Source organism: Rana temporaria, chromosome 4 (assembly GCF_905171775.1).
Source record: "Rana temporaria chromosome 4, aRanTem1.1, whole genome shotgun sequence".
Taxonomy (NCBI): domain Eukaryota; kingdom Metazoa; phylum Chordata; class Amphibia; order Anura; family Ranidae; genus Rana; species Rana temporaria.
This window is the reverse complement of record NC_053492.1, coordinates 113,397,305-113,420,608: the sequence shown is the minus strand read 5'-3', so window position 1 is coordinate 113,420,608 and position 23,304 is coordinate 113,397,305. Positions and strand designations below refer to the sequence as shown.

General features: G+C 43.9%; 2 protein-coding genes across 12 annotated transcripts in view; one reads left to right on the top strand and one right to left on the bottom strand.

Moving 5' to 3' along the window:
• TRIP12 (thyroid hormone receptor interactor 12) overlaps positions 1-22,763 on the bottom strand; it is a 146,284-nt gene extending 123,521 nt beyond the window's left edge. For all 11 annotated transcript variants that reach the window (XM_040348815.1, XM_040348816.1, XM_040348819.1 and 8 more), the window contains exon 1: positions 22,252-22,763. The gene's annotated coding sequence lies outside the window, so the exon portion shown is untranslated. The remainder of the gene's footprint in view (positions 1-22,251) is intronic.
• Positions 22,764-22,810: 47 nt separating this feature from the next.
• Positions 22,811-23,304, top strand: part of FBXO36 (F-box protein 36) — a 71,401-nt gene continuing 70,907 nt past the window's right edge. The window contains exon 1 of the mRNA XM_040348826.1: positions 22,811-23,007. Within this exon, the coding sequence (XP_040204760.1) occupies positions 22,912-23,007 (96 nt within the window). The 5' untranslated portion in view covers positions 22,811-22,911. The remainder of the gene's footprint in view (positions 23,008-23,304) is intronic.

Sequence of the window (23,304 nt, the reverse complement as noted above, 5' to 3'; positions counted from 1 at the left end):
CTCCAGTGGTGTCATCACCATCAGAGGCTGCATGTAACATCATGGAAAAAGCAGGAGCCACACCTCATCACCTACTGGTACCTAGCTAATGTCCCAATAAAGCCTTTGCCTACATTTCAGCTGTAAGAAACACATTTCAGAGCTGCATTATTGTGCCTTTTATATACGCCTAGAACACAGCTTCTTGCAATCCATTTCATGAACAAGTGATAAAAGTCGATTTTGCTCTCACTCACCACAAGTAGGATCTCATCTGGCTGTAAGGACATGGTGATAAGGTTTGTTTTAGCTCTCTACTCTAAAACTGCCTGCTCATAGACTCGTTACCAAAAGGAAACAGAAAGACGCTTGACTTGAAATGGAGCGTGCACAGACAAATGTTAGCAGGGGCCTGCCTTGTCCCTCAGGAATGCCCTGGTTAGTATTCGGAACTAAAAAGAAAAGTAGCGTCTGCCAATACCAGCTCTGCAATAAAAACTTCCTGTCAAGTTCACGGAAAACACTGTGGAAAGAGTCGCAGTCAAACCCTCATTGCAAGTCATACTTGGAGTGACAGAAACTTCTCCCTATCACAGAGTTCTCCAGTCTCTGTCACACCCACATCACCACATACGTCTGTATCCAAACAGCAATACCTATCCACGCCAAGCTGACTCATGTCAGTTTCCTTTGGCAATTACCCTGAAAAGTCAACAATAGAAGGGAACCGGTTTAAACAAAATCAAACTGCAAGCGCTTAATGAAAAGGCAAAAACTTTTTTTTTATTGTTGTGGTGTCTTGCCAAAGTAAATCAGTGCATATTTTTAAAGTAGCAACCAGCCTAGTCCTTTGTTTACTGTGCCCCAGTCTTTATTTTTAGCAGTTTGTTGTTTAGTGCGTCGAGTCCCTCTCTTGCAGCCAGGGAAGCACACCCCGACCCCATAGGATCCTTGTTTGCACTGCCCATAATATTGCGCAAACAATCCACAGAGTGCTGCCTGTAATGCCCATGTACACACAGTGAGCACAGCACCAGCATGCTACCCTTACAGGCTCATGCACACAGAACATTTAAAAAAACGCTAGCGCTGTGGTCAGGCATAAGCAGCGCTAAAACACACTTTCAGCAGCATTCTTGAAATGCGTTTAAGCATTAATGCGCTTTTTTCTCAGCTTTTGAGCGTTTTAAAACAAACGACCATGGCGAGGCCTGTTCTGAGTGGAACCTGTCCTGTTAAACCGCTGTGTGGTCTTGGCCACTGTGCTGCAGCTCAGTTTCAGGGTCTTGGCAATCTTCTAATAGCCCAGGTAATCTTTATGTAGAGCAACGATTTTTTTTTCAGATCCTCAGAGATCTTTGCCATGAGGTGCCATGTTGAACTTTCAGTGACAAGTATGAGAAAATGAGAGCGATTACACCAGATTAAACACACCAGCTCCCCATTCACACCTGAGACCTTGTAACACTAATGAGTCACATTACACTGGGAGGGAAAATGGCCAATTGGGCCCAATTTGGACATTTTCACTTCGAGGTGTACTCAATTTTGTTGCCAGCGGTTTAGACATTAATGACAGTGTGTTGAGTTATTTTGAAGGGACAGCAAATTTACACTGTTATACAAGTTGTACACTCACTACTTTACATTGTAGCAACATGTCATTTCTTTAGTGTTGTCACATGAAAAGATAGAATAAAATATTTACAAAAATGTGAGGGGTAAAATATACAGTGGGGAAATTTGATCCCCTACAGATTTTATAAGTTCGCCCACCGACAAAGAAATGATCAGTCTATAATTTTAATGGTAGGTTTATTTTAACAGTGAGAGACAGAACAAAAAAAAAAAAAATCCAGAAAAAAAATATATATATATATAAATTGATTTGCATTTTAATGAATGAAATAAGTATTTGACCCCGTCGAAAAACACGCATTGGTGGCAAACCCCTTGTTGGCCAGAAATTTCTTGTAGTTGGCCACCAGGTTTGCACACATCTCAGGAGTGATTGTCCTCTGCAAATCCTCTCTAAATCATTAAGGTTTTGAGGCTGACGTTTCATAACTCGAACCTTCAGCTCCTGCAACATATTTTCTATGGGATTAAGGTCTGGAGACTGGCTAGGCCACACCAGGACCTTAATGTGCTTCTTCAGCCACTTTGTTGCCTTGGCCGTGTGTTTTGAGTCATTGTCATGCTGGAATACCTATCCACGACCCATTTTCAATGCCCTGGCTGAGGGAAGGAGGTTCTCGCCCAAGATTTGACGGTACATGGGCCCATCCATCGTCCCTTGGATAAGAGGATGAAGTTGTCCTGTCCCCTTAGCAGAAAAACAGCCAAAGCATAATGTTTCCACCTCCATGCTTGACAGTAGGGGGATGGTGTTCTTGGGGTTTAATAGATAGCGTTCCTCCTCCAAAACACAGCAAGTGGAGTCGATTGCAAAGAGCTTGATTTTGATCTCATCTGACCACAACACTTTCACCCAGTTCTCCTCTGAATCATTCAGATTTTCATTAGCAAACTTCAGACAGGCCTGTACATGTGCTTTCTTGTGCAGGGGGACATTGCTGGCGCTGCAGGATTTCAGTCCTTCACAGGGTAGTATGTTACCAATTGTTTCCTTGGGGACTATGGTCCCAGCTGCATTGAGATCATTTAACAATATTCTCCCGTGTCGTTCTGGGCCGATTCCTCACTGATCATTAAAACACCACGAGGCGAGAACCTGCATGGAGCCCCAGACCGAGGGAGATTGACAAGTATTTTGTGTTTCTTCCATTTGCCAATAATCGCACCAACTATTGTCACCCTCTAACCAAGCTGCTTGGTAATGGTCTTGTAGCCAATTTGTCTTTTGTAGGTCTACAATCTTGTCCCCGACATCCTTGGACAGATGAGGTCTTGGCCATGATGGAGAGATTGGAATCTGATTGGTTGCTTCTGTGGACAGGTGTCTTCATACAAGTAACAAACTGAGATTAGGAGCACTCCCTTTAAGTAGGGTGCTCCGCATCTCAGCTTGTTATCTGTATAGAAGACACCTGGGAGACAGACATTTTGCTGGATTGATAGGGGATCAAATACTTATTTCACTCATTAAAATGCAAATCAATTTATAACTTTTTTTTTAAATATGATTTTCTGGATATTCTTGTTATTTATTATTATTTGTCAGTGGGCAAATGTACAAAATCGGCAGGGGATACAATTTTCTCCTCTCAGGAGCACCTTCTTAACCACTTCCAGCCCAACGACATATGATGTCTGACTTTCGGTGGGGATATCTGAATGCCTGCAGCTACAGGCATCATCTTTTAGAGCTGGTCATTCTGTGCACCGTAAGAATGATCATAGCGGCAGTTCCGCCACTTGATCGTTGTTACAGGGACATCCCCTGTAGAATCCGTTGCCAGATGACGAGCATAGAGATCTCCAGTGACCAAATGGTCACCAGTCATCTTTATGACTGTTGCGACGTTATGATGTCACGTCCGGGCCACGGTTGTAAACAAAGCCGCAATCGTGGCTGAAAAGCATGGGATCGTTTGTTTTTTTTATATATCATGCTTTCCAGCCTGGAGGAGAGATGTGGGGTCTTATAGACCCCATAAAGAGGACCTGTCACACACTATTCCTATTACAAGGGGAGTTTACATTCCTTGTAATAGGAATAAAAAAAGTGTCAAAAAAATAAATACAGGCATACTGTAGCTCGCGCTACTATGCCCAATTTAATTCTAAAATGTTGGTAATGAGGGTGAACCACCGCTTTAATTTTAGCAATTAACCAAAATGGAAAGTAAATGAACAGAAGAGAGAAAAAAAAAAAAAAAAACAATATTTGGTGTGACCAGAGCATTTGCATAAAAAACAAACCCCAGATATTTCAGTTCTATTTTAAAGAGGTCTTTGTGAATATAGAGAAAGTTTCAGGATCAAAATGGTGGTGCTCGATTCTGTCAGGTCAGATTTATGAGTGAAAAGCAGGGAAGAGGGGTCTTTATAGCCACATATACACATACCCCATAATATAATACACACACACACACACACACCATAATATAAATATACACACACACACACACACACCATAATATAACACACACACACCATAATATAAATATACACACACACACACACCATAATATAATACACACACACACACACTTGAGCCCCCCATTCCGTAATAAGGCCTAATTCACACGGAAAGCAGTCTACTGCCCCCCTAAGGAGGTCCATGGCGTGTGGTAGAGCAGGGCTCCAAGCCATGCAGAAGATACTGCCAATTCCTAAATACCAGTTAATTATTTTTAATTCCAAGGGGGATTTTACATGGAACTACTACTGTGCTACAACCGTGTGTCAAGTGTTTGCCACACAGTTTTCAGCACAATCCCAACAACTTGCCAGCATGTGGTCAGGGAGCAGTAAAAACATTAATTAACCGTTTGTACTAACCACCCCCCATGTGAACAAGCCCTTAGAATAATTTAATCTATATCTCAAATATCCCCCACTCCCACTTTCTGGTCTAGGGACAGTAAGTGAGGGAAAATCTGTAACAGGAAGTGTGCATTGCTATTAGGGAGTCGGGGGAATTTCCTGAGGTAATCTTTTTACCGGAGATTGTATAGGAATATTTTAGGGAATCAATTGCTGTAAAACCTGGGGAGTTTAATTTTCTTTTTAGTTTTGAAAAGGGTAGAAAAGTATGATCCATAGATACTGTTCAAAGTCAGAAAATTGAACCTGACCTATTTGTACATTGGAGGACACCGTCACCTTGACCTTCCTCCCCCTGCAAAGCACAGTGCACCTCCGGGTCCAGCAAAGCATGTGACCTCCCCTTCCCCCATAACAGTTCTCAGGTCTAGCAGCCAATAGTTAGGCCCGGGCATTGTTACATGACTGAGGAAGTGATGTCACAGCTTCCAGGCTCACCAGACACATGAGGGCTGGGTGTGGGGGGAAGGAGCAAATAGACATCACTGATAATTGCCCTGAATCAGCAAGGTCACTTATGCATCTAGAAATATCTAACCAAAAGAGTTTCTTACTCATGGCTTTTTAGTGTGCATTTTCGCTGCCATCATGGAGATTTCTATACGTGTTGCTCCAGAGATACAACAGGAACTTTTTTTTGTGGAATAGAATTTCAGACATTTTACAACTTCAGGCATTTTGGTTAATGCAAGGAGAGGGGGGAGGATAGGTATGGAGAGCTGCTGTTTAAAGCAGAGTTCCACCCTAAAAATTAACTATTAACAGTTTGCCTTTAATATATAAAAAAAAAAAAAAAGTTTTACTCACTTCTATCTGACTGTTACTAGGCAGATTTCGTAATCTGCCTGGTTCCTGGTCCTAGGTGGTTCAACTTCCTGTCCTAAAACCCCATTGCCTCCTGGGAAATGACGACACACATTTCCCAGGAGTCTCTGGGTATTACCGTGCCTAAAAATCGCCCAGCATGCACCTCTCCCTGAAAACCAGGAAGAAAAAGGAACTGGGCTTCACATGCCCACACATATGATGGATACGGCCACTAAATGAGCTGGAGGATATAAGGCAAGTGTTTGCAATGATTTCTGGAATGATTGGGGAGCTATGAATATGTTTTAGGGACTATTTAATGTGATTCATTTTAGCTTACAAAAAAATAAATAAAAAAAAATTATGCCCGGAACCCCACTTCAACCACTTCCATACCAGGCACTTACGCACCTTCCCGCCCAAGCCAATTTTCAGCACTGTCGCAATTTGAATGGCAATTGCGCGGTCATGCTACACTGTACTACTCCTGGCTCTTTTTTTAACATCCTCCAATCCACGGGGATGTTAAGGAAAGAGCCTGGATGCCGACCAAGGTTTCACTGGTGTGCACTGTCGGGAATCCATTGGAACGCATCGCATTTGCGTTTGGAACGCATCGCGCATGTGCAGTTGACCGCCACGTGACTTCCGGAGCATTCTAGGATAGGCAGCAAACTGACAATACAGCGCCACTGAGCATGAATGGCCACTGTGGGGTGGCACCGATGCATCCCATGTTGCCAGTCAGTGCCCATTTGTGGGCACTGATTGGCATTTTTTTTTTTTACAGATTTTTTTTTATTTTATTTTTTTATTGCCCCCTTTTTTTTGCCCTTCCCTGGTGGTCCAGTGTGGGCTTCCCTGGTGGTCCAGTGTGGCGATCCGAGGGGGGGCTGCGCTGATAAACAATCAGCGCGAACCCCCCCTGTCAGGAGAGCCGCCTATCGGATCGGCTCCACTCGCGTCTGTCAGACACGAGTGAGGAAGAGCCATCAACGACTCTTCCTGTTTACATCATGATCAGCCGTGATTGGACACAGCTGATCACGTGGTAAAGAGCCTCCGCCGGAGGCTCTTTACCGAGATCGGAGATGCAGGGTGTCAGACTGACACCCCGCATCACCGATTGGCACGAAATCCTGCAGGACGTATAGTCAGGATTGTGTAACCACTTCTCGGATGTAAATTTCCCATTGGGCGGGAAGTGGTTAAGCAAAAAAAAAAAAAAAAAACTTGCATAGAAAACGCTTAAGTCAGGCTTTTTCCCCTGGCATTTCTATTAAAGTCTAAGGGGACAAAAAAAGTGCTTGTAATCTGCCAAAAAGATGCTTTAGGTGACAGAATGCTCAGATGTGAACAGGGGCCATTGAAATTCATGGAATTTGGCTTGTTGAGTGTTTTAGAGCTACAAGCCCAAATAAATAAAGAAAAATGGCCGATGTGTGCGCGGGACCTTAGACAGCAGGGGTTTGCCTAGGAAGAATTCCCCTCTATTCCAATGACAGCATGTTGGATTCCTCATGACCTTCGGCCTCTGTGACAACAATCACCAGGATAAATGGCGAGGGTGGATCTCCGATGATGTCATTCAGTATTGGGGAAAATACAGGCAGTTTTCAGACATTATCCCCTTGGCGAATATTGAGAAATATCAGAATGTGTTCAGGTAGATGTTAGAAAGTATATATTTTAACATATAAAAAATACATACTAAGCTGGCAGTCAAAAAAAAGAAGACTAAAATTGATTTATGAAGTATGATAGACACCTGGTATAAAATCTTGTCAGGAAATTAAGAAATAAATGATGCTTGGAGCCTGTATATGAGCAGATCTGGTTGCTAGGTGACTAAATTGGATGGATCCTGTAACACAACCAGACAGAACAACAGGCAACAGCATAGTTGGTGTTTTCTGCTGAGAACACATAAAAGCCCATGGGGTTTTACAGCAATCCTGATTACCATTTGAAATCCCAATGGTTTAGGACATCAGCTCCTTGGGGCACTGGAGTACAGCAACCCTGAATTATATACTGCAAGTCTGCCAATACACTGCCCAATAGATTTCCAAGGATCACCTATGACAATAGGCTGTTGTAAACCACTGACCAGGAATCATCTACAATGGGCAGTTCGGAATTCTCAAAATCTGCCTATACACCACGATATGGATTTCCAAGTGCCCCCTACAAAATGTTCCACTCATGAACATAATGAAATGGCTTAACTGGTGCTTGTCAACATGCAGACAATTTGTGATTAGCTAGTGACTTCCGTTTTCCCTACGAAAAAAAAAGGGACTAATTCTTGTCATTGTACATATAATCAGGATCACGTGTTGAGCAAGAATGCCAAAAAGGGTTAACTACACAAAAAGGTGATAACACTCTTAGCAAAGGGACTACCCAGAATAACAAAAACCTCAGTGGTGACCATGCATTATACATGGACACGTCTTAGGAGTTCAGGTGTGCTGTCATGTTAAAGGAGGCAATATATTTCTGGAAGATCAACAGTTCTTGTTCCATACTTGGAGGGCGTTAAATCACCTGGGCGCACATAACTATCCCCTATGGACCACAGCAATTTCTCCACATTTCTGTTTTGGGCCTGTTTATTCAGCATTATTTTTGTCATTACTTAACCACTTCCAGCCCAAAGACGTTATACATCGTATTTTGAGTGGGGATATCTGAATGATGGCTGCAGCTACATGCATCACTTTCAGCAAACAATGATAGCGGCAATTCAGCCGCTTGATCGTTCTTACAGGCAGCGGGAGGGGATATTGGATATGACACCCACGGGTGCTTTTTTGGACTCGCCCGTACGATTGGCGAGCCGGAGAACGAATCGGTGGCCGCCGGAAGCGGTTTATAGAAATTTCTGGTGACCAGTCATTTCTATGACCCTCGGAGCCCGGGCGTGACGTTATGATGTCACGTCCGGGCCGGCGGATGTAAACAAAGCTGGACTCAGCTGAAAGGCAGAGACAGTTAAAAAAAAAAATTATAATGAGAGGGGGAACCAATGCGCAAATCCACCTAATAAAGAATAATTCTGAACTAAAAGGAAACTAAAATAAAATTAAAATAAAATAGCAGCCACGACGAAAAGTGTTCTCACACTCAAGACAGATATGAATATTGGTGGGTGTAATGGCGCTAAAAACACTAGAAAAAACTTAAAAACAATAAGTGATCCTCATCACTCGACCCATAAAATAATGGAGAAAGTTTCTTGGTAAATGCTCCAATGAATGTGAATAAATGTGTCCCACTCTTGGCGAATCCTGGAATACCATCCAACATCAACAAAAAATGTGGAGGGTATTAATAGTGGCAAATAATAACAAATGATAAGTGAACAAAATGTGCCAAGCCAATGCACAATGTTGCATCAATACAATCAAAAGTGAAATATTTGGGTAACCAAATGAACATCAATATTAGTGAAAAAAAGGGAAATCCAGTATACAAAAACACCAAAAAACAATGGTCCAATAAAGTGCAGCGTGCAATAATTATAGTGTAACAAATTCCAAAGTGATCCGAAGTATTTAAAACAACATGCAAAAATTAAGCATGAAAATAAATCTAATTGTGAAAAAATGTCCAGTGAAATGAATAATGTTACATTAGTAACAATGTCTCTAAAATTCACCAATAGAAGTTAAAAATAAAAGCACAGTGATAATGGTAAAGTGTCACAGTGCATATATAGATGAAGAAAAAAACAATCATAAAAGATGTTCAGTGAAAAAGATAAGTGCTCCAAATCGCAAATCTTTAAAGTTCACAGCGTTCAGTGATCAATCCTGGATGTGCATGCAAGCTTAGAACTTCCACCATCAGGATTCCCAGAAGTGTCCAACAAACTAAGTGTTCCAGCCCCTTACCTCAGAGCGGCTTGTAATTAAGCCTATATAGATGTCTCACAGGCAGTCAGCTGTTCATCCAGCTCCACAATCCCACGACCCAGTCACGGATGGTTGCAGTCTCTCAGAGGGAACATAAAGCAAGGGGAGCCTCCATGGTGTAGTAACATCAATGCATTTTATTGAAAAACAAATAGACACTCACATTTCTAGTAGTACAAACTCGGCGTGTGTAAATCTTTGTGTCTCCCGCTCTGCGGCCGCGAACGGGTGACGCGGGTGACGTCACCAGCAGCTCCTCCACGTCCTAAGGACGTGGAGGAGCTGCTGGTGACGTCACCCGCTCGCGGCCGCAGAGCGGGAGACACAAAGATTTACACACGCCGAGTTTGTACTACTAGAAATGTGAGTGTCTATTTGTTTTTCAATAAAATGCATTGATGTTACTACACCATGGAGGCTCCCCTTGCTTTATGTTCCCTCTGAGAGACTGCAACCATCCGTGACTGGGTCGTGGGATTGTGGAGCTGGATGAACAGCTGACTGCCTGTGAGACATCTATATAGGCTTAATTACAAGCCGCTCTGAGGTAAGGGGCTGGAACACTTAGTTTGTTGGACACTTCTGGGAATCCTGATGGTGGAAGTTCTAAGCTTGCATGCACATCCAGGATTGATCACTGAACGCTGTGAACTTTAAAGATTTGCGATTTGGAGCACTTATCTTTTTCACTGAACATCTTTTATGATTGTTTTTTTCTTCATCTATATATGCACTGTGACACTTTACCATTATCACTGTGCTTTTATTTTTAACTTCTATTGGTGAATTTTAGAGACATTGTTACTAATGTAACATTATTCATTTCACTGGACATTTTTTCACAATTAGATTTATTTTCATGCTTAATTTTTGCATGTTGTTTTAAATACTTCGGATCACTTTGGAATTTGTTACACTATAATTATTGCACGCTGCACTTTATTGGACCATTGTTTTTTGGTGTTTTTGTATACTGGATTTCCCTTTTTTTCACTAATATTGATGTTCATTTGGTTACCCAAATATTTCACTTTTGATTGTATTGATGCAACATTGTGCATTGGCTTGGCACATTTTGTTCACTTATCATTTGTTATTATTTGCCACTATTAATACCCTCCACATTTTTTGTTGATGTTGGATGGTATTCCAGGATTCGCCAAGAGTGGGACACATTTATTCACATTCATTGGAGCATTTACCAAGAAACTTTCTCCATTATTTTATGGGTCGAGTGATGAGGATCACTTATTGTTTTTAAGTTTTTTCTAGTGTTTTTAGCGCCATTACACCCACCAATATTCTTAAAAAAAAAAATTATATATATATATATATATATATATATATATATATATATATATATATATATATATATATATATATATATATATATATATATATATATACATACACACATATACACACACACATACATATATACATATACACACATACACACACACACTATTCCTATTACAAGGGATGTTTACAGTCCTTGAAATAGTAATAACAATTATTTGAGAGAAAATAGAAAAAAAAATGTAAGCGCCCCCGTGTTTCCACGTACAGAAGTGAACGCATATGCAAGTAAACGGCGTTCAAATCACATATGTGCATTACCGCTAGGGTTGTCCTGATACTAGTATCGGTACTGATACTGAGCATTTGCGCGAGTACTTCTACTCGCACAAATGCTCCCAATGCTTTACCGATTCTCTCTCCCCCCCCCCCCCCCCCGAGAGCGGGTGGAGTGCGGGCGGAGAGCAAAGCTGCTGCCGCCTAGTCCCCCAAGAGAAAGCCAGGATTGGACGGGTGATCTGTCCATCAAAGTGCCCGGACAAGTGGGAGAGTCTATACATGACGAGGCGTGGCGGGGAACACACAGTTATTCAAATGAAAGCCGTTATGTTCCCCAAGCGCAAATCAACTAGACGGCAGCAACAGGGGGGGGGGGTGACTTGGCTTTCTCTTTGGTGGACACAAGGCTGCATTTAAAAAAAAAAAATTATCGTTAATCGGTATCCGCGAGTACATGAAAAAAAAAAAAGTATCGGTACTTGTACTCGGTCCTAAAAAAGTGGTATCGGGACAACCATAATTACCGCCACTTTCGTTAGAGCAACAATTCTAGCCAAAGACCTCCTCTAACGCTATACTGGTAACCTGTAAAAAAATAAATAAATTGAAAGCATCACCTATGGAGATTTTTAGGTACCAAAGTTTGGCGTCATTCCACGAGTGCGCACATACGATTCCTATTTTATTCCCTAGAGTCTCTGCTAAAAAAACATCTAAAAGGAGTGCCAGAATAGGCCTGGTATGGAAGTAGGTAGGTTCAGGTAGGTTGCAGCCTGTTGTGGAAAAATGCATTCATGCAAATCATCAGCGCTCACCTGATGTTTTTACAGCACATAGGGATAAATATCACTTATAGTGCGGCATTGTAACCCTGGGCAGCCGCTGTAGTCATTAGGACCACACAGAAATATGATTTGTTTCAACATGCAGATTAGCATCCCTTGTATGCTGTTGGTGGCTTGCATTACAATATAAGAGTACTTTTTTTTTTTTAACTTCATTAAAGTGACAAAAGTGATCTATGTTCCTATGTGCTGTAAAAACAGACCATGACATCAGGTGAGCTCTGACGATTTGCATGAATGCATTTTTCCACAACAGGCTGCAGCCTACCTGGATGCAGTGTTAACAGGCCATGTTTTTCTGTGTGCAAGAAATCTAATGAAAAGAAATGTGCAAGAAAATAAAAATTCCTGAAAAGATTCTCAGCCACAAATACTTTTCTGAAACTGAAAGCTTGGTTGGTCGAATTAAAAAAAATGGTGGCACCATCGGATCACAAAATGCATGAATGCACTGCTTGCATTTTTCCCAAAACAGGCTACAACCTACCTGTAGGAAGCATTAACAGGCCATGTTTTGTTATGTGTTCTTGTGGTGACTGCCATTAATCAAGTGCCACAAAACACCTGTCAACGCATGTGAACAGGTTATTAAGGTGGAACTTTAGTCCCAAAATAAAGTCCTGCTAGATGACTTCAGGCTGGCCCCTTTTGCAGGCAAAGCTATGCAAAACATTAAAAATAAGTATCTATACTATTTAATATCCAGTAATACACCGTTTCACCCTTTTCTGCACACACTCTATTGGCTCCCTATTTTTAGGTACTGTGTCAAATTTGTAGAGGCTGACCTGCCAACAGCCTAAAGATTTACTGCTGCTAAGGGGCTCTGAGCTTCAGCAAAATAGCCTCCAGAAGAAAGAAGAAACAGGAGCAATGCTGGAGGCAATTTACAGCACATACTAAATGTTGGTAGCATCATTATTACTGTGGAATGTATGTTCCTTGCTAAAGAACATTTTTATCTAGTTAGGTGTTCTGCTTTAAAAAGGGATCGTCAGCTTTGTCATTTACAGTGCCTTGAAAATAAATTTATATCCCTTGAAGTTTCACATTTTGTCATGTTAGGCTTCTTTCACACTATGGATTGTATGTCCGTTTTATAATATCCGTATTACACCTATTAACGGACGTTTATTAACGGATTTAATAACGGATACATACGGATAAATATTTTACCATTCTTCCTTTATTGAAAACGGATAATGTTTATCCGTATATATCCGTATACATCCGTTATATCATTCCTTTCTAACGTCCGTTAATAAAAAACATTTCACCCTTTCTTGAAGTCCAGCTCCAGAAGTCGCATGGATATTCAGGGGAACCCCGCCGTCAATTTAAAACAAAAAATGACGTGCGGTTCCCGGTAAATATCCATAACCAGACCCTTCAGGTCTGGTATGGATATTCAGGGGAACCCCGCCGTCAATTTAAAACAAAAATGACGTGCGGTTCCCCCTAAATATCCATAACCAGACCCATTATCCGAGCACGTTGACCTGGCCGGCCGCAGAAAAGAGGGGGGGACAGAGTGCGGCCCCCCCTCTCTCCTGAACCGCACCAGGCCACATGCCCTCAACATGGGGAGGATGTCCCCATGTTGATGGGGACAAGGGTCTCATCCCCACAACCCTTGCCCGGTGGTTGTGGGGGTATGCGGGCGGGAGGTTTATCAGAATCTGGAAGACCCCTTTAACAAAGGGGACCCCCAGATCCTGACCCCCCCCCTGTGTGAAATGGTAATGGGGTACACTGTACCTCTACCATTTCACGAAGGAAGTAAAAAGTATTGTAAAAAAACACACTGACACAAAAGAATAAAGTCCTTTATTTAAAAAAAAAAAAAAAAACTCCAGCGGTGAAAAATCCACTCGTTCCCGGCTTCCAGCGTTGTCCTGATCCTGCGACGGGTGCGGGTGATCTCCCGCGATGAGAAGATCCAGCGTCGGGTGATCTCCGCTCCGGCGATGTGAAGATCTATTCATCCGGCGCAGCAGCATCCCGGACCTCCTCTCACCGCTGGGCACAGCCCAGCGAATGAGCGGCTGAAGCGGTGACATTTCTTATATAGAGGAGGCAGAGCCACCCGTCACGTGACCCTGCCCCCTCTGACGTACCTCTGCTACGTCACTGGGGAAGACCATGAAGAGGAAAGGTCTTTCCTCTTCATGGTCTTCCCCAGTGACGTAGCAGAGGGTACGTCAGAGGGGGCAGGGTCACGTGACGGGTGGCTCTGCCTCCTCTATATAAGAAATGTCACCGCTTCAGCCGCTCATTCGCTGGGCTGTGCCCAGCAGTGAGAGGAGGTCCGGGATGCTGCGCTGGATGGATCTTCACATCGCCGGAGCGGAGATCACCCGACGCTGGATCTTCTCATCGCGGGAGATCACCCGCACCCGTCGCAGGATCAGGACAACGCTGGAAGCCGGGAACGAGTGGATTTTTCAGCGCTGGAGTTTTTTTTTTTTTTTTTTAAATAAAGGACTTTATTCTTTTGTGTCAGTGTGTTTTTTTACAATACTTTTTACTTCCTTCGTGAAATGGTAGAGGTACAGTGTACCCCATTACCATTTCACACAGGGGGGGGTCAGGATCTGGGGGTCCCCTTTGTTAAAGGGGTCTTCCAGATTCTGATAAACCTCCCGCCCGCATACCCCCACAACCACCGGGCAAGGGTTGTGGGGATGAGACCCTTGTCCCCATCAACATGGGGACATCCTCCCCATGTTGAGGGCATGTGGCCTGGTGCGGTTCAGGAGAGAGGGGGGGCCGCACTCTGTCCCCCCCTCTTTTCTGCGGCCGGCCAGGTTAACGTGCTCGGATAATGGGTCTGGTTATGGATATTTAGGGGGAACCGCACGTCATTTGTTTTAAATTGACGGCGGGGTTCCCCTGAATATCCATACCAGACCTGAAGGGTCTGGTTATGGATATTTACCGGGAACCGCACGTCATTTTTGTTTTAAATTGACAGCGGGGTTCCCCTGAATATCCATGCTCAGTAAAATTAACGTCCGTTAACATAACGGACATTTACAGAGACATTTACTAACGTCCATGTGCCATAGACTTCAATGTTAAAATATAACGGACGTTAATATATCCGTTACTTGCAACGGACAAATAATTTACAAAAAATAGTGCAAGACCCGTCACATATTCCGTTATAACTAACGTCCGTATGTTATAACGGACTATTACGGATCTTTACGGAACATAAAAAAATCCCATAGACTTTAATGATATTTTATAAAGGACGTATAACTTCCGTTTTTTAACATTATCTGACGGATTTTAAAACGGATTATTAAAACGGATTTATTTTGTAGTGTGAAAAGGGCCTTACAACCAAAAACAAATGTGTTTTATTTGCGATAGACCAACACAAATTGACACAATTGTGAAATTAAAAATATCCAAATTTTAAAAAAAAACATTAGTGAAAAGTGTGTCCCGAGTGAATACTTTGTAGGACCACCTTTCACAGCAATTACAGCTGCAAGTCTTTTTTGGGAATGTCTCTTCCAGCTTTGCACATCTAGAGAGTGACATTTTTACTCATCCTTCTTTGCAAAATAGCTCAAGCTCTGTCAGATTGGATGAGTGTGTCTTTCCACAGATTCTCAATTGGATTTAGGTCTGGACTTTGACTGGGCCATTCTAACACATGAATATGCTTTGATCTAAAACTATGGCCTGTCCAGGTCTTTTACCCGGCCCACCCAGCCATTCGGGCACTGGAGCCCCCACAAAGCATTGTCCGACCGGAGAGATCCATTCCCCGCCCCATAGGGGGAGGCAGGCTTAATGTCGGGCACTGTCCAGGGTGGGGGCGGAGACACAGAGCCCACTCCAGCGTGGAAAAGCTTCACAAGGATCTTCCTCGCAGCTGCCTGCTGACAGCAATAAGTCCCACAGCGATCCTCTACTCCCTGGGCACAGGACAGGCTGCGCCGATTCGCCCCCCCCCCCCCAACAGTCTAGGGAACAGAGAACTGGCCGCCTGTTTAAAAAGGTGAACCTCCGCCCCAGTCTCAAGTCTTATGCAGTCTAACAGTTTATTTTTTTAAGAATTCCCTGTATTTGACTCCATTCATCTTCCCATCAACTCTGACCAGCTTCCCTATCCCTGCTGAAGAAAAGCATCCCCACAACATGATCCCGTCACCACCATGTTTCACAGTGGGGATGGTATGCAGTGTTAGATTTTACATCACATAAAGCATTTTGCTTTTAGGCCAAAAAGTTAAATTTTGGTCTCAACTGACCAGATCACCTTCTTCCACACGTTTGATGTGTCCCGCACATGGCTTCCAGCAAACTGCGAATGGGAATTCTTATGGCTCTTTCAACAATGGCTTTCTTCTTGCCGCTCTTTCATAAAGGCCAGATTTGTGTGCGACTAATAGTTGTCCTGTGGACAGATTCTCCCACCTGAGCTGTGGATCTCTGCAGATCCTCCAGAGTTACCATGGGCCTCTTGGCTGCTTCTCCGATTAATGCTCTCCTTCCCCAGTCTGTCAGTTAAAGTGGACAGCCATGTCTTGGTAGGTTTACAGTTGTATCATGCTCTTTCCATTTCGGATGATGGATTGAACAGTGCTCCGAGTGATGTTCATAGCTTGGCATATTCTTTCATAATCTAACCCTGCTTTAAACTTCCCCACAACTTTATCCCTGATCTGTCTGGAGTGTTCCTTGGCCTTCATGATGCAGTTTGTTCACCAAGGTTCTCCAACAAATCTGAGGGCTTCACAGAACACCTGTATTTATACTGAGATTAAATCGCACACAGGTGGACTCCATTTACTAATTAGGTGACTTCTGAAGGCAATTGGTCCCACTAGATTTTAGTTGGGGGTATCAGAGTAAAGGGGGCGGAATACAAATGCAAGCCACACGTTTCACATATTTGTTTGGAAAGCCATTTATCATTTTCCTTCCACTTCACAAGTACGTGCCACTTTGCGTTGGTCCATCACAGGGGTCTCCAATATTTGTAAACAAAAGGGTCAGTTTACTGTCTGCCAGACTTTGGCAATTGGAAAATGTCCTGGCATCAGTGGACGCAAACACTGCCCCATTTTTTGTTTCAAACAAGAGGAATTGTGCCCTATCGTGTCATTTGGTGGAAAGAATAATGCCACATTGGTGTCAGTGAGAGCAATTGTGCCCCATCGTTTGGGTCATTGGGAGAAACTGTGCCCCATTCATTGTGTTAATAGGGGGAAATTATGCCTTAATGTTGGTGTCAGGATAAAATATTGCCCTAAGGCCTGGATAAAAGCAAATAGCCACATCTGGCCCCCAGGCCACAGTTTGGAGACCACTGGTCTATCTCATAAAATCCGAATGAATTACATTTAATTTATGGTTGTAACATGACAAAATGTGGAACATTTCAAAGGGTATGAATACTTTTAGGCACTGTATACCCTCCTCCTAAGTACAGGTCATACCCAGCTCCGCCCCCCGGGTTTTAATGACAATATAGCAATGTCCATATGACCTGGGGAGGAGTGCGTATGCCATTTAGCATCTTGAGGAAGCGATACCTGGACCCCTCCTCCAGGCTGTGGCCCTGCGAAGTCCATGGGCTCATGATGACATTTCAGGGGACTAAACACAGGATTTCAATGCTCCAGGATAAGGGCGAGTAAAAAAAAAAAAAAAAAAAAAAAACAGGGCTGAGGAAAGGGTGGGAGGGGAAAACTTTAACAAAAGCACACGATTGTGTATTTTTTTTTTTTGCCCCCTATTTGCAGTAAATTGCAAACCACCACCCCTATTCCAAGCAAAACACACCAAATACTACCTTTTTAAACGTTGGCTTAAAGGGGTTGTAAGGGTTTATTTTCTAAATAGGTTCCTTTAAGCCAGTGCATTGTTGGTTCACTTACCTTTTCCTTCGATTTCCCTTCTAAATGTTTTTCCCCCCCCCCCCCTTTGTTTTCTCCCTGTTCCACCTCAGAAAGCTTTTCTGGCTGACTAACCCCCAGCCGGAATGGCTCAGATGATGGGGGCAAGCTTACTGAGGAAAAACAGGAAGTGAAAAATTCAGACAAAAGAAAAAACACATTTAGAAGGGAAATCGAAGGAAAAGGTAAGTGAACCAACAATGCACTAGTTTTATTTTCTAAATAGGTTCCTTTAAGCTAGTGCATGAAAAAAAGTTTATTGCATATCACCACTAGGTCTCTCTGCAATGCATGCGTAGCTTCCTAAAAATGTCACTGGTCCTCTCGAGAGCCCCAATGCAGGCAGTGGCTTGGTTCTTGGGAGGAGTTCTGTAAATAGCAGAAAACCGTCATAGGTGGGCATAGAGCTGCACGATTAATCGTAAATTAATCGCGATTTTGATTCACCCCCCGACGATCTCCTGGCTGGATGACCCGCGATTTTCTGGTGCGGCCATAGGAAAGTCCCCGGCTTCGGCCTAGCTCCGGGTGTACCATCTTGGTACACCCAGCGGCGGCTGTCCCGTCAGGAAGTGACGTGTCGCCGCCGCCATCTTGCTCCACCTCACACTCCTGTACAGTAATGTTAGTTAGAAGGGGGCAAGCGGACATCTTGTTACACCCGACAGAGTAATAACATACTAGCTCATTATGGCTTTCAGGTAGGTTTAAAAAAAAAAAAAAAAACGAACAAACAAGAACGGGGCTTACTACCACTTTAAATTAAAAAATAAATAAAAAATTGAGAATCGTGATCTTCATTCTTTGCAAAAGAATCGCGATTCTCATTTTTCCCAGAATCGTGCAGCCCTAGGTGGGCATCAGTCTGGAGGAGTTGTAGTTTCTAGGCAGAGCAGCCCAAGTAGTGAACACATGTATTACTAAGCCCTCGCTCACACCAATGCGATTTTACAAAAAATAATAAAATCGCATGACCCATTTGACAATGGGGCCATTCAAATCATTGCAACTCAAGTCGAAATGGGTTAGATGATACTGGAAGTCCTCCAACCAGGAAACGAGGAAGGCTTCTATTGCACACTGTGAGGCTCAGTGTGCAGTAAAAACAAAGTAATGGCCAATTCACACAACCACTGCATTGACTGCAAAGTCGCTAATGTGCGCTGTGAGAACAGTGCTAAATCGCCAATCCCACCGTTTATTTTTTGTTAGCACTTTATTGAACTGTAACAAGCGACATTAGTTCTTTTCACCCTAGAAGTGCTGGGAAGAGGTGCTTTGTACCACAAACCACTGTGCTAAAAGAATTGCATAGCACCCCACAGCAGTGGGGTGAACTGGCACCATAGGAAACTAGGCAAATGGCCTTGCCCTGTCATTGGGACATGCAGTGAGCAACCCTGGCCAATGCATCTCAACGCAAATGATGTGAGTGGGTCCCAAATTCAAGGCTGGAGTTCAGCTTTAAAAATGCAATCTGGTTGCAGCTACCTGCTGACATTCCTGGCTAATGCTGCCCAGAGAGTATTAGAATATGCCGTGCAGTCACGTCTCACCAATACACTTTAAATGGGACACTGCAGGCCTACCTCTGACAGGCATCGCCGAGGACACACAGCCAGGTCACATCGCAACATTGCAGTAAAATAATCTTCCCATCACGATCAAATCTCAACAGACATTACAACATTCTGCAGCTGACCTCTAATATCCACCACCAAGAAAAACAGACAGACAAAGCAACGTCAGAGCACTCCAAAGCGAGAACACTGCACTGTGTCTACGCTGAATCAACACACTCATGTCAGGGCCATCAAAGGCACAACACTGACCCCATGACAAGCCAAAGAGACGTCCCCTTCCCTAGACCTCCCTCATACTGAAAGGGACACAGAGGAGAGCGTGAAAAGGGGGATCTAATCAGGTAGAGCACCTAGAACGTCACTAGGCCAAATCCTCCACCAAGAACAATAACAGGAAGCTGAATCTGACAAAGAGCCCCTGATGGGGGTACACAGCCCTGAGATTGGGGATCACACAAGAAAAACAAGAAAAAAAACACAAAGGGAATATTTGATCTAGCTCACGTCAGTGCAACAGAGAACGTCTGCATAATCTCATTAATTCCACGTACTGTTTACAGAAAGCCTTCAAAAGCCAAAAACGCTCAGATCCTACATGGACAAAATCTTTGTCTTCTCACGTGATCAGAAAACATGACCCTCGTGTACTGAATTGGAACGCAACCGTCTCTTTTTATTTTGGAAGGCGCCGCGCAATTGTAAATAATAAATCCAGTATAATAATAATAATAATACCAACTCCTATGGATCAGAGTGGGCACACAAAAGAATACTACATGAAATCAGATCCAATGAAAAGACGTCCTACTCAGGATCGATTATTTTTCCCTAATCAATCGATATGGATAATAAGGTGGACAGTTGGACTATAAAACCACATATCTAATAATATGACAGGCTATGGGTTTGTCTCTTGGTTGTAGATGGACTTTTTTTTTTCTTGCATTTCAATCTATGTACAAAGACTGTAAAAATTAGAAGTAGGCCGTGCCAATTATGAATGTTACCTTTCGTATCGCCTTCCCTTCCCGATTAGCGTGTAAGCTCTTATAAGCAGCCCCTCCCCCCAGATCTCTTGTACTGTACGCCTTTAGGCCCCCTAGCGTGTAAGCTCTTATAAGCAGCCCCTCCCCCCAGATCTCTTGTACTGTACTGTCTTTAGGCCCCCTAGCGTGTAAGCTCTTCTAAGCAGCCCCTCCCCCCAGATCTCTTGTACTGTCTGCCTTTAGGCCCCCTAGCGTGTAAGCTCTTATAAGCAGCCCCTCCCCCCAGATCTCTTGTACTGAACTGTACTGTCTGCCTTTAGGCCCCCGTTCGCAGCTGTGCATTCTGGGAATGTGTGCAAAACACGTTCCGCCATGCTTGCGGTGTCAAAAAAAAAGCAAAGCTCTATAGCTGAAAATGTTCTTTAGAGCGATGGTCACGTGAATGGACTGCCATATGCGTGGCATTGTGCGAAAAAGGTGCAAAAATGGGATGTTGGGGGGGTGAATGGGACCTTCTAGTATATGGTGCTGTGGAAATCCTGTATAATAATAACCCCAAAGGCTCAGAGTATGTAAGCAGATTAATGGACATTATTATTATATTGTAAAGCGCTGTGTATACTGTTAGCGCTATATAAAACTTGTATAATAATGGAGCTATATAAATTCTGTATAATAATAGTGCTATAAAAAAATAATAAATATGCGAGATTGTATAGAAAAAAAATAAATAAATAAAAAAAAAAGGAAGGACTACATGTCATCTACAATCAGATCAAATGAAGACAACTGGGGGGGCTATGGGGATAAAAATAAACAACAATGCTCCTTATCCGGATCGATCAATATTTAATGTAAAACACTTACTCCTAATCAGAAACCTGGACAACTGAAAAATAATGCTGGCCACACACAATATACAATCCGATTGTACAATCTCCTTTAGATTCACCAAAACTGTGACATGGAAATCCAACCAAATGATATCAGGCAGGCCTTGTACTATGTAACTGATGATAGGTCTATATGGGATTGTACAGCGTATGGTCAGCCAGAGGGCTCATTCACACAGACATTTTGCTGGCACACCTAGAAGATCCTGCGTATAATACGCACTTAATTACTGACGCAAAATCTGCCGAGGTGTTTTTTTTTTGTGTGCGTCTAAACTTAGAAAAAAGTTGCGTGTGGGGGGGCTCACTGATTACTACAGTGCTGCATTTAGATGCCTACAAAAGACCCATCTAAATGCAGCGTTTTTACCTGCCCATGTGAATGAGCACTCAACCATCCAATGGGAAAAGAGGACCGGCTACAGTTTGTTTCTCCTATTGGTTGACTGTTTTCTTCCAACCTATGTAGAGAGATTAGAGTAGGCCAGTCTACCTTTCTGCACCACTTCCTGGTTAGATTGTAAGCTCTCACGACTTGCATCTTTTGTACTGCAACTGTCTGCCTTTCTTTAGTGAACACTTTATTAAACCTGTATAATAAGAACAACTAGCACTTTATTAAGCCTTTGTTTCCCTTCCTTATTAGAGTGTAAGCTCTTCCAGCCAAGGACCCCCCTGCATCTTTTGTACTGTAACTGCACTGTCTGCCTTTCTTTAGTGAACACAGCCAGCACTATAGTAAACCTGTATAAGAATAAACACTATATTAATCTTTCGCATTCCTTCCTTCTTAGATTGTAAGCTCTTATGGCCAAGGACCCCCCTAAACCTCTTGTAGTGTAACTGTCCCATCTACCTTTATTGTGTGCATACAGCTGGCACTCTAATAATAATAGAAGCCAAGGGGGCATGGTGCGTGTATCTGCCCCCTTCTAATTGTATCCTATGACATAGTGATGATCTCAGGATGCGAGTGCCTCCATTGTATGTAGGGAATAGCGCCGACAGAGGCCTGTGTGTAGTAATGCTCCTAGCAGGGCCCAGCCATGACCTCCTGTGATAACCCATAGCGGGGTGCAGGCCTCAGCCCGGCCATAGGGGGAGCTCCCCCCGACACCTATTGTATAAGATACATACAATGCCATATAGTGGCCTTCCTGGCACAGACACTACACCCTCCTTATCACTGCTATGGCACCGTGCCTGTGAGCCCTGGCCCTCCCCGGGTACCTCTGTCCGCCGCACTCCCCCCGGTCTCTCCGCTTCCTCTTCGGTTTTCCTTCTCACCGATCAGCTGAGGACGCGCGGCCTCAGATCCCTCCGCGCACTATTTTACCGCTCCGGATCCTTCCGCTGCTGGGCTTACTTTATTCTCCCCATAACTGCGGCCTAGCCGGGATCCCTCCGCGGACTACTTTACGGGGAAAAAGGGGGAAACGCAGATTCACCGGGAGTGCTCGGGTGGCTGTGGCCTGTACGTGGAGCGGCTCATAGGGCCTCTCGCCCTCTCTGGATGACGTGCTCAGCGAATTTGGCGTCCGTTGGCCTCGGCCAGATGCCTTTTTATGTAACGCCTCTTATACTGCCGTCGGTTTTCTCTAAGCACAGCTTGTCGGGAAGAGTTGTAGGTCCTCACAGGACCCCTCGGCAGGCCGAGCCCGGTTTATTTCCGCCAGGGTCACCGTGTCTCCCCCGGACGGTTATTACACGCTGTGCCGCTCTGTTAGCTCCCCGGACGAACTGTTAGACGTCCAGTGCTTATTGTTCGGGGATGTATGTGAGGCGGAGGGATCTGTGGTAGCTAAGCCCCGCCTCCCACAGCGCGCACGGATCCCTCAGGGAAGGGGTAATTCGCCTTGGTTGCCCTAGCAACCGCGTGAGCGTCTCAAGATGGCGGCGTTGTTGCCGGAGATCCTGTACCAGTGTGACGGACAAGCTCCGGCGCCGAGCAAGGACTTCTATCAGCTGCAGGTCACTCGCAGCGAGGTGGGTGCGGGGCGCTCCGGTGTCGTGTTGTGTCACGGAAAGGACGGGCAGGTTTGGTGTGTGTGTGTGTGTCTGCGGGAAGCGCTGCGCGTGACAGAGGGAGGGCGGAGCCTAAGATATCTGTGTACGGAATAGGAACGGATCTGTTACTGGCAGTGTATGGAATAGGAAAGGCGGAGCTAGTGATATCAGTGTGCGGATTAGGGACTGAGCTCTTATTGGCAGTTTATGGAATGGGGGCGGAGCTAGTGATATCCGTGTGCTGAAATAGGGTCTTAGCGTGAGGGGACAGGGGGT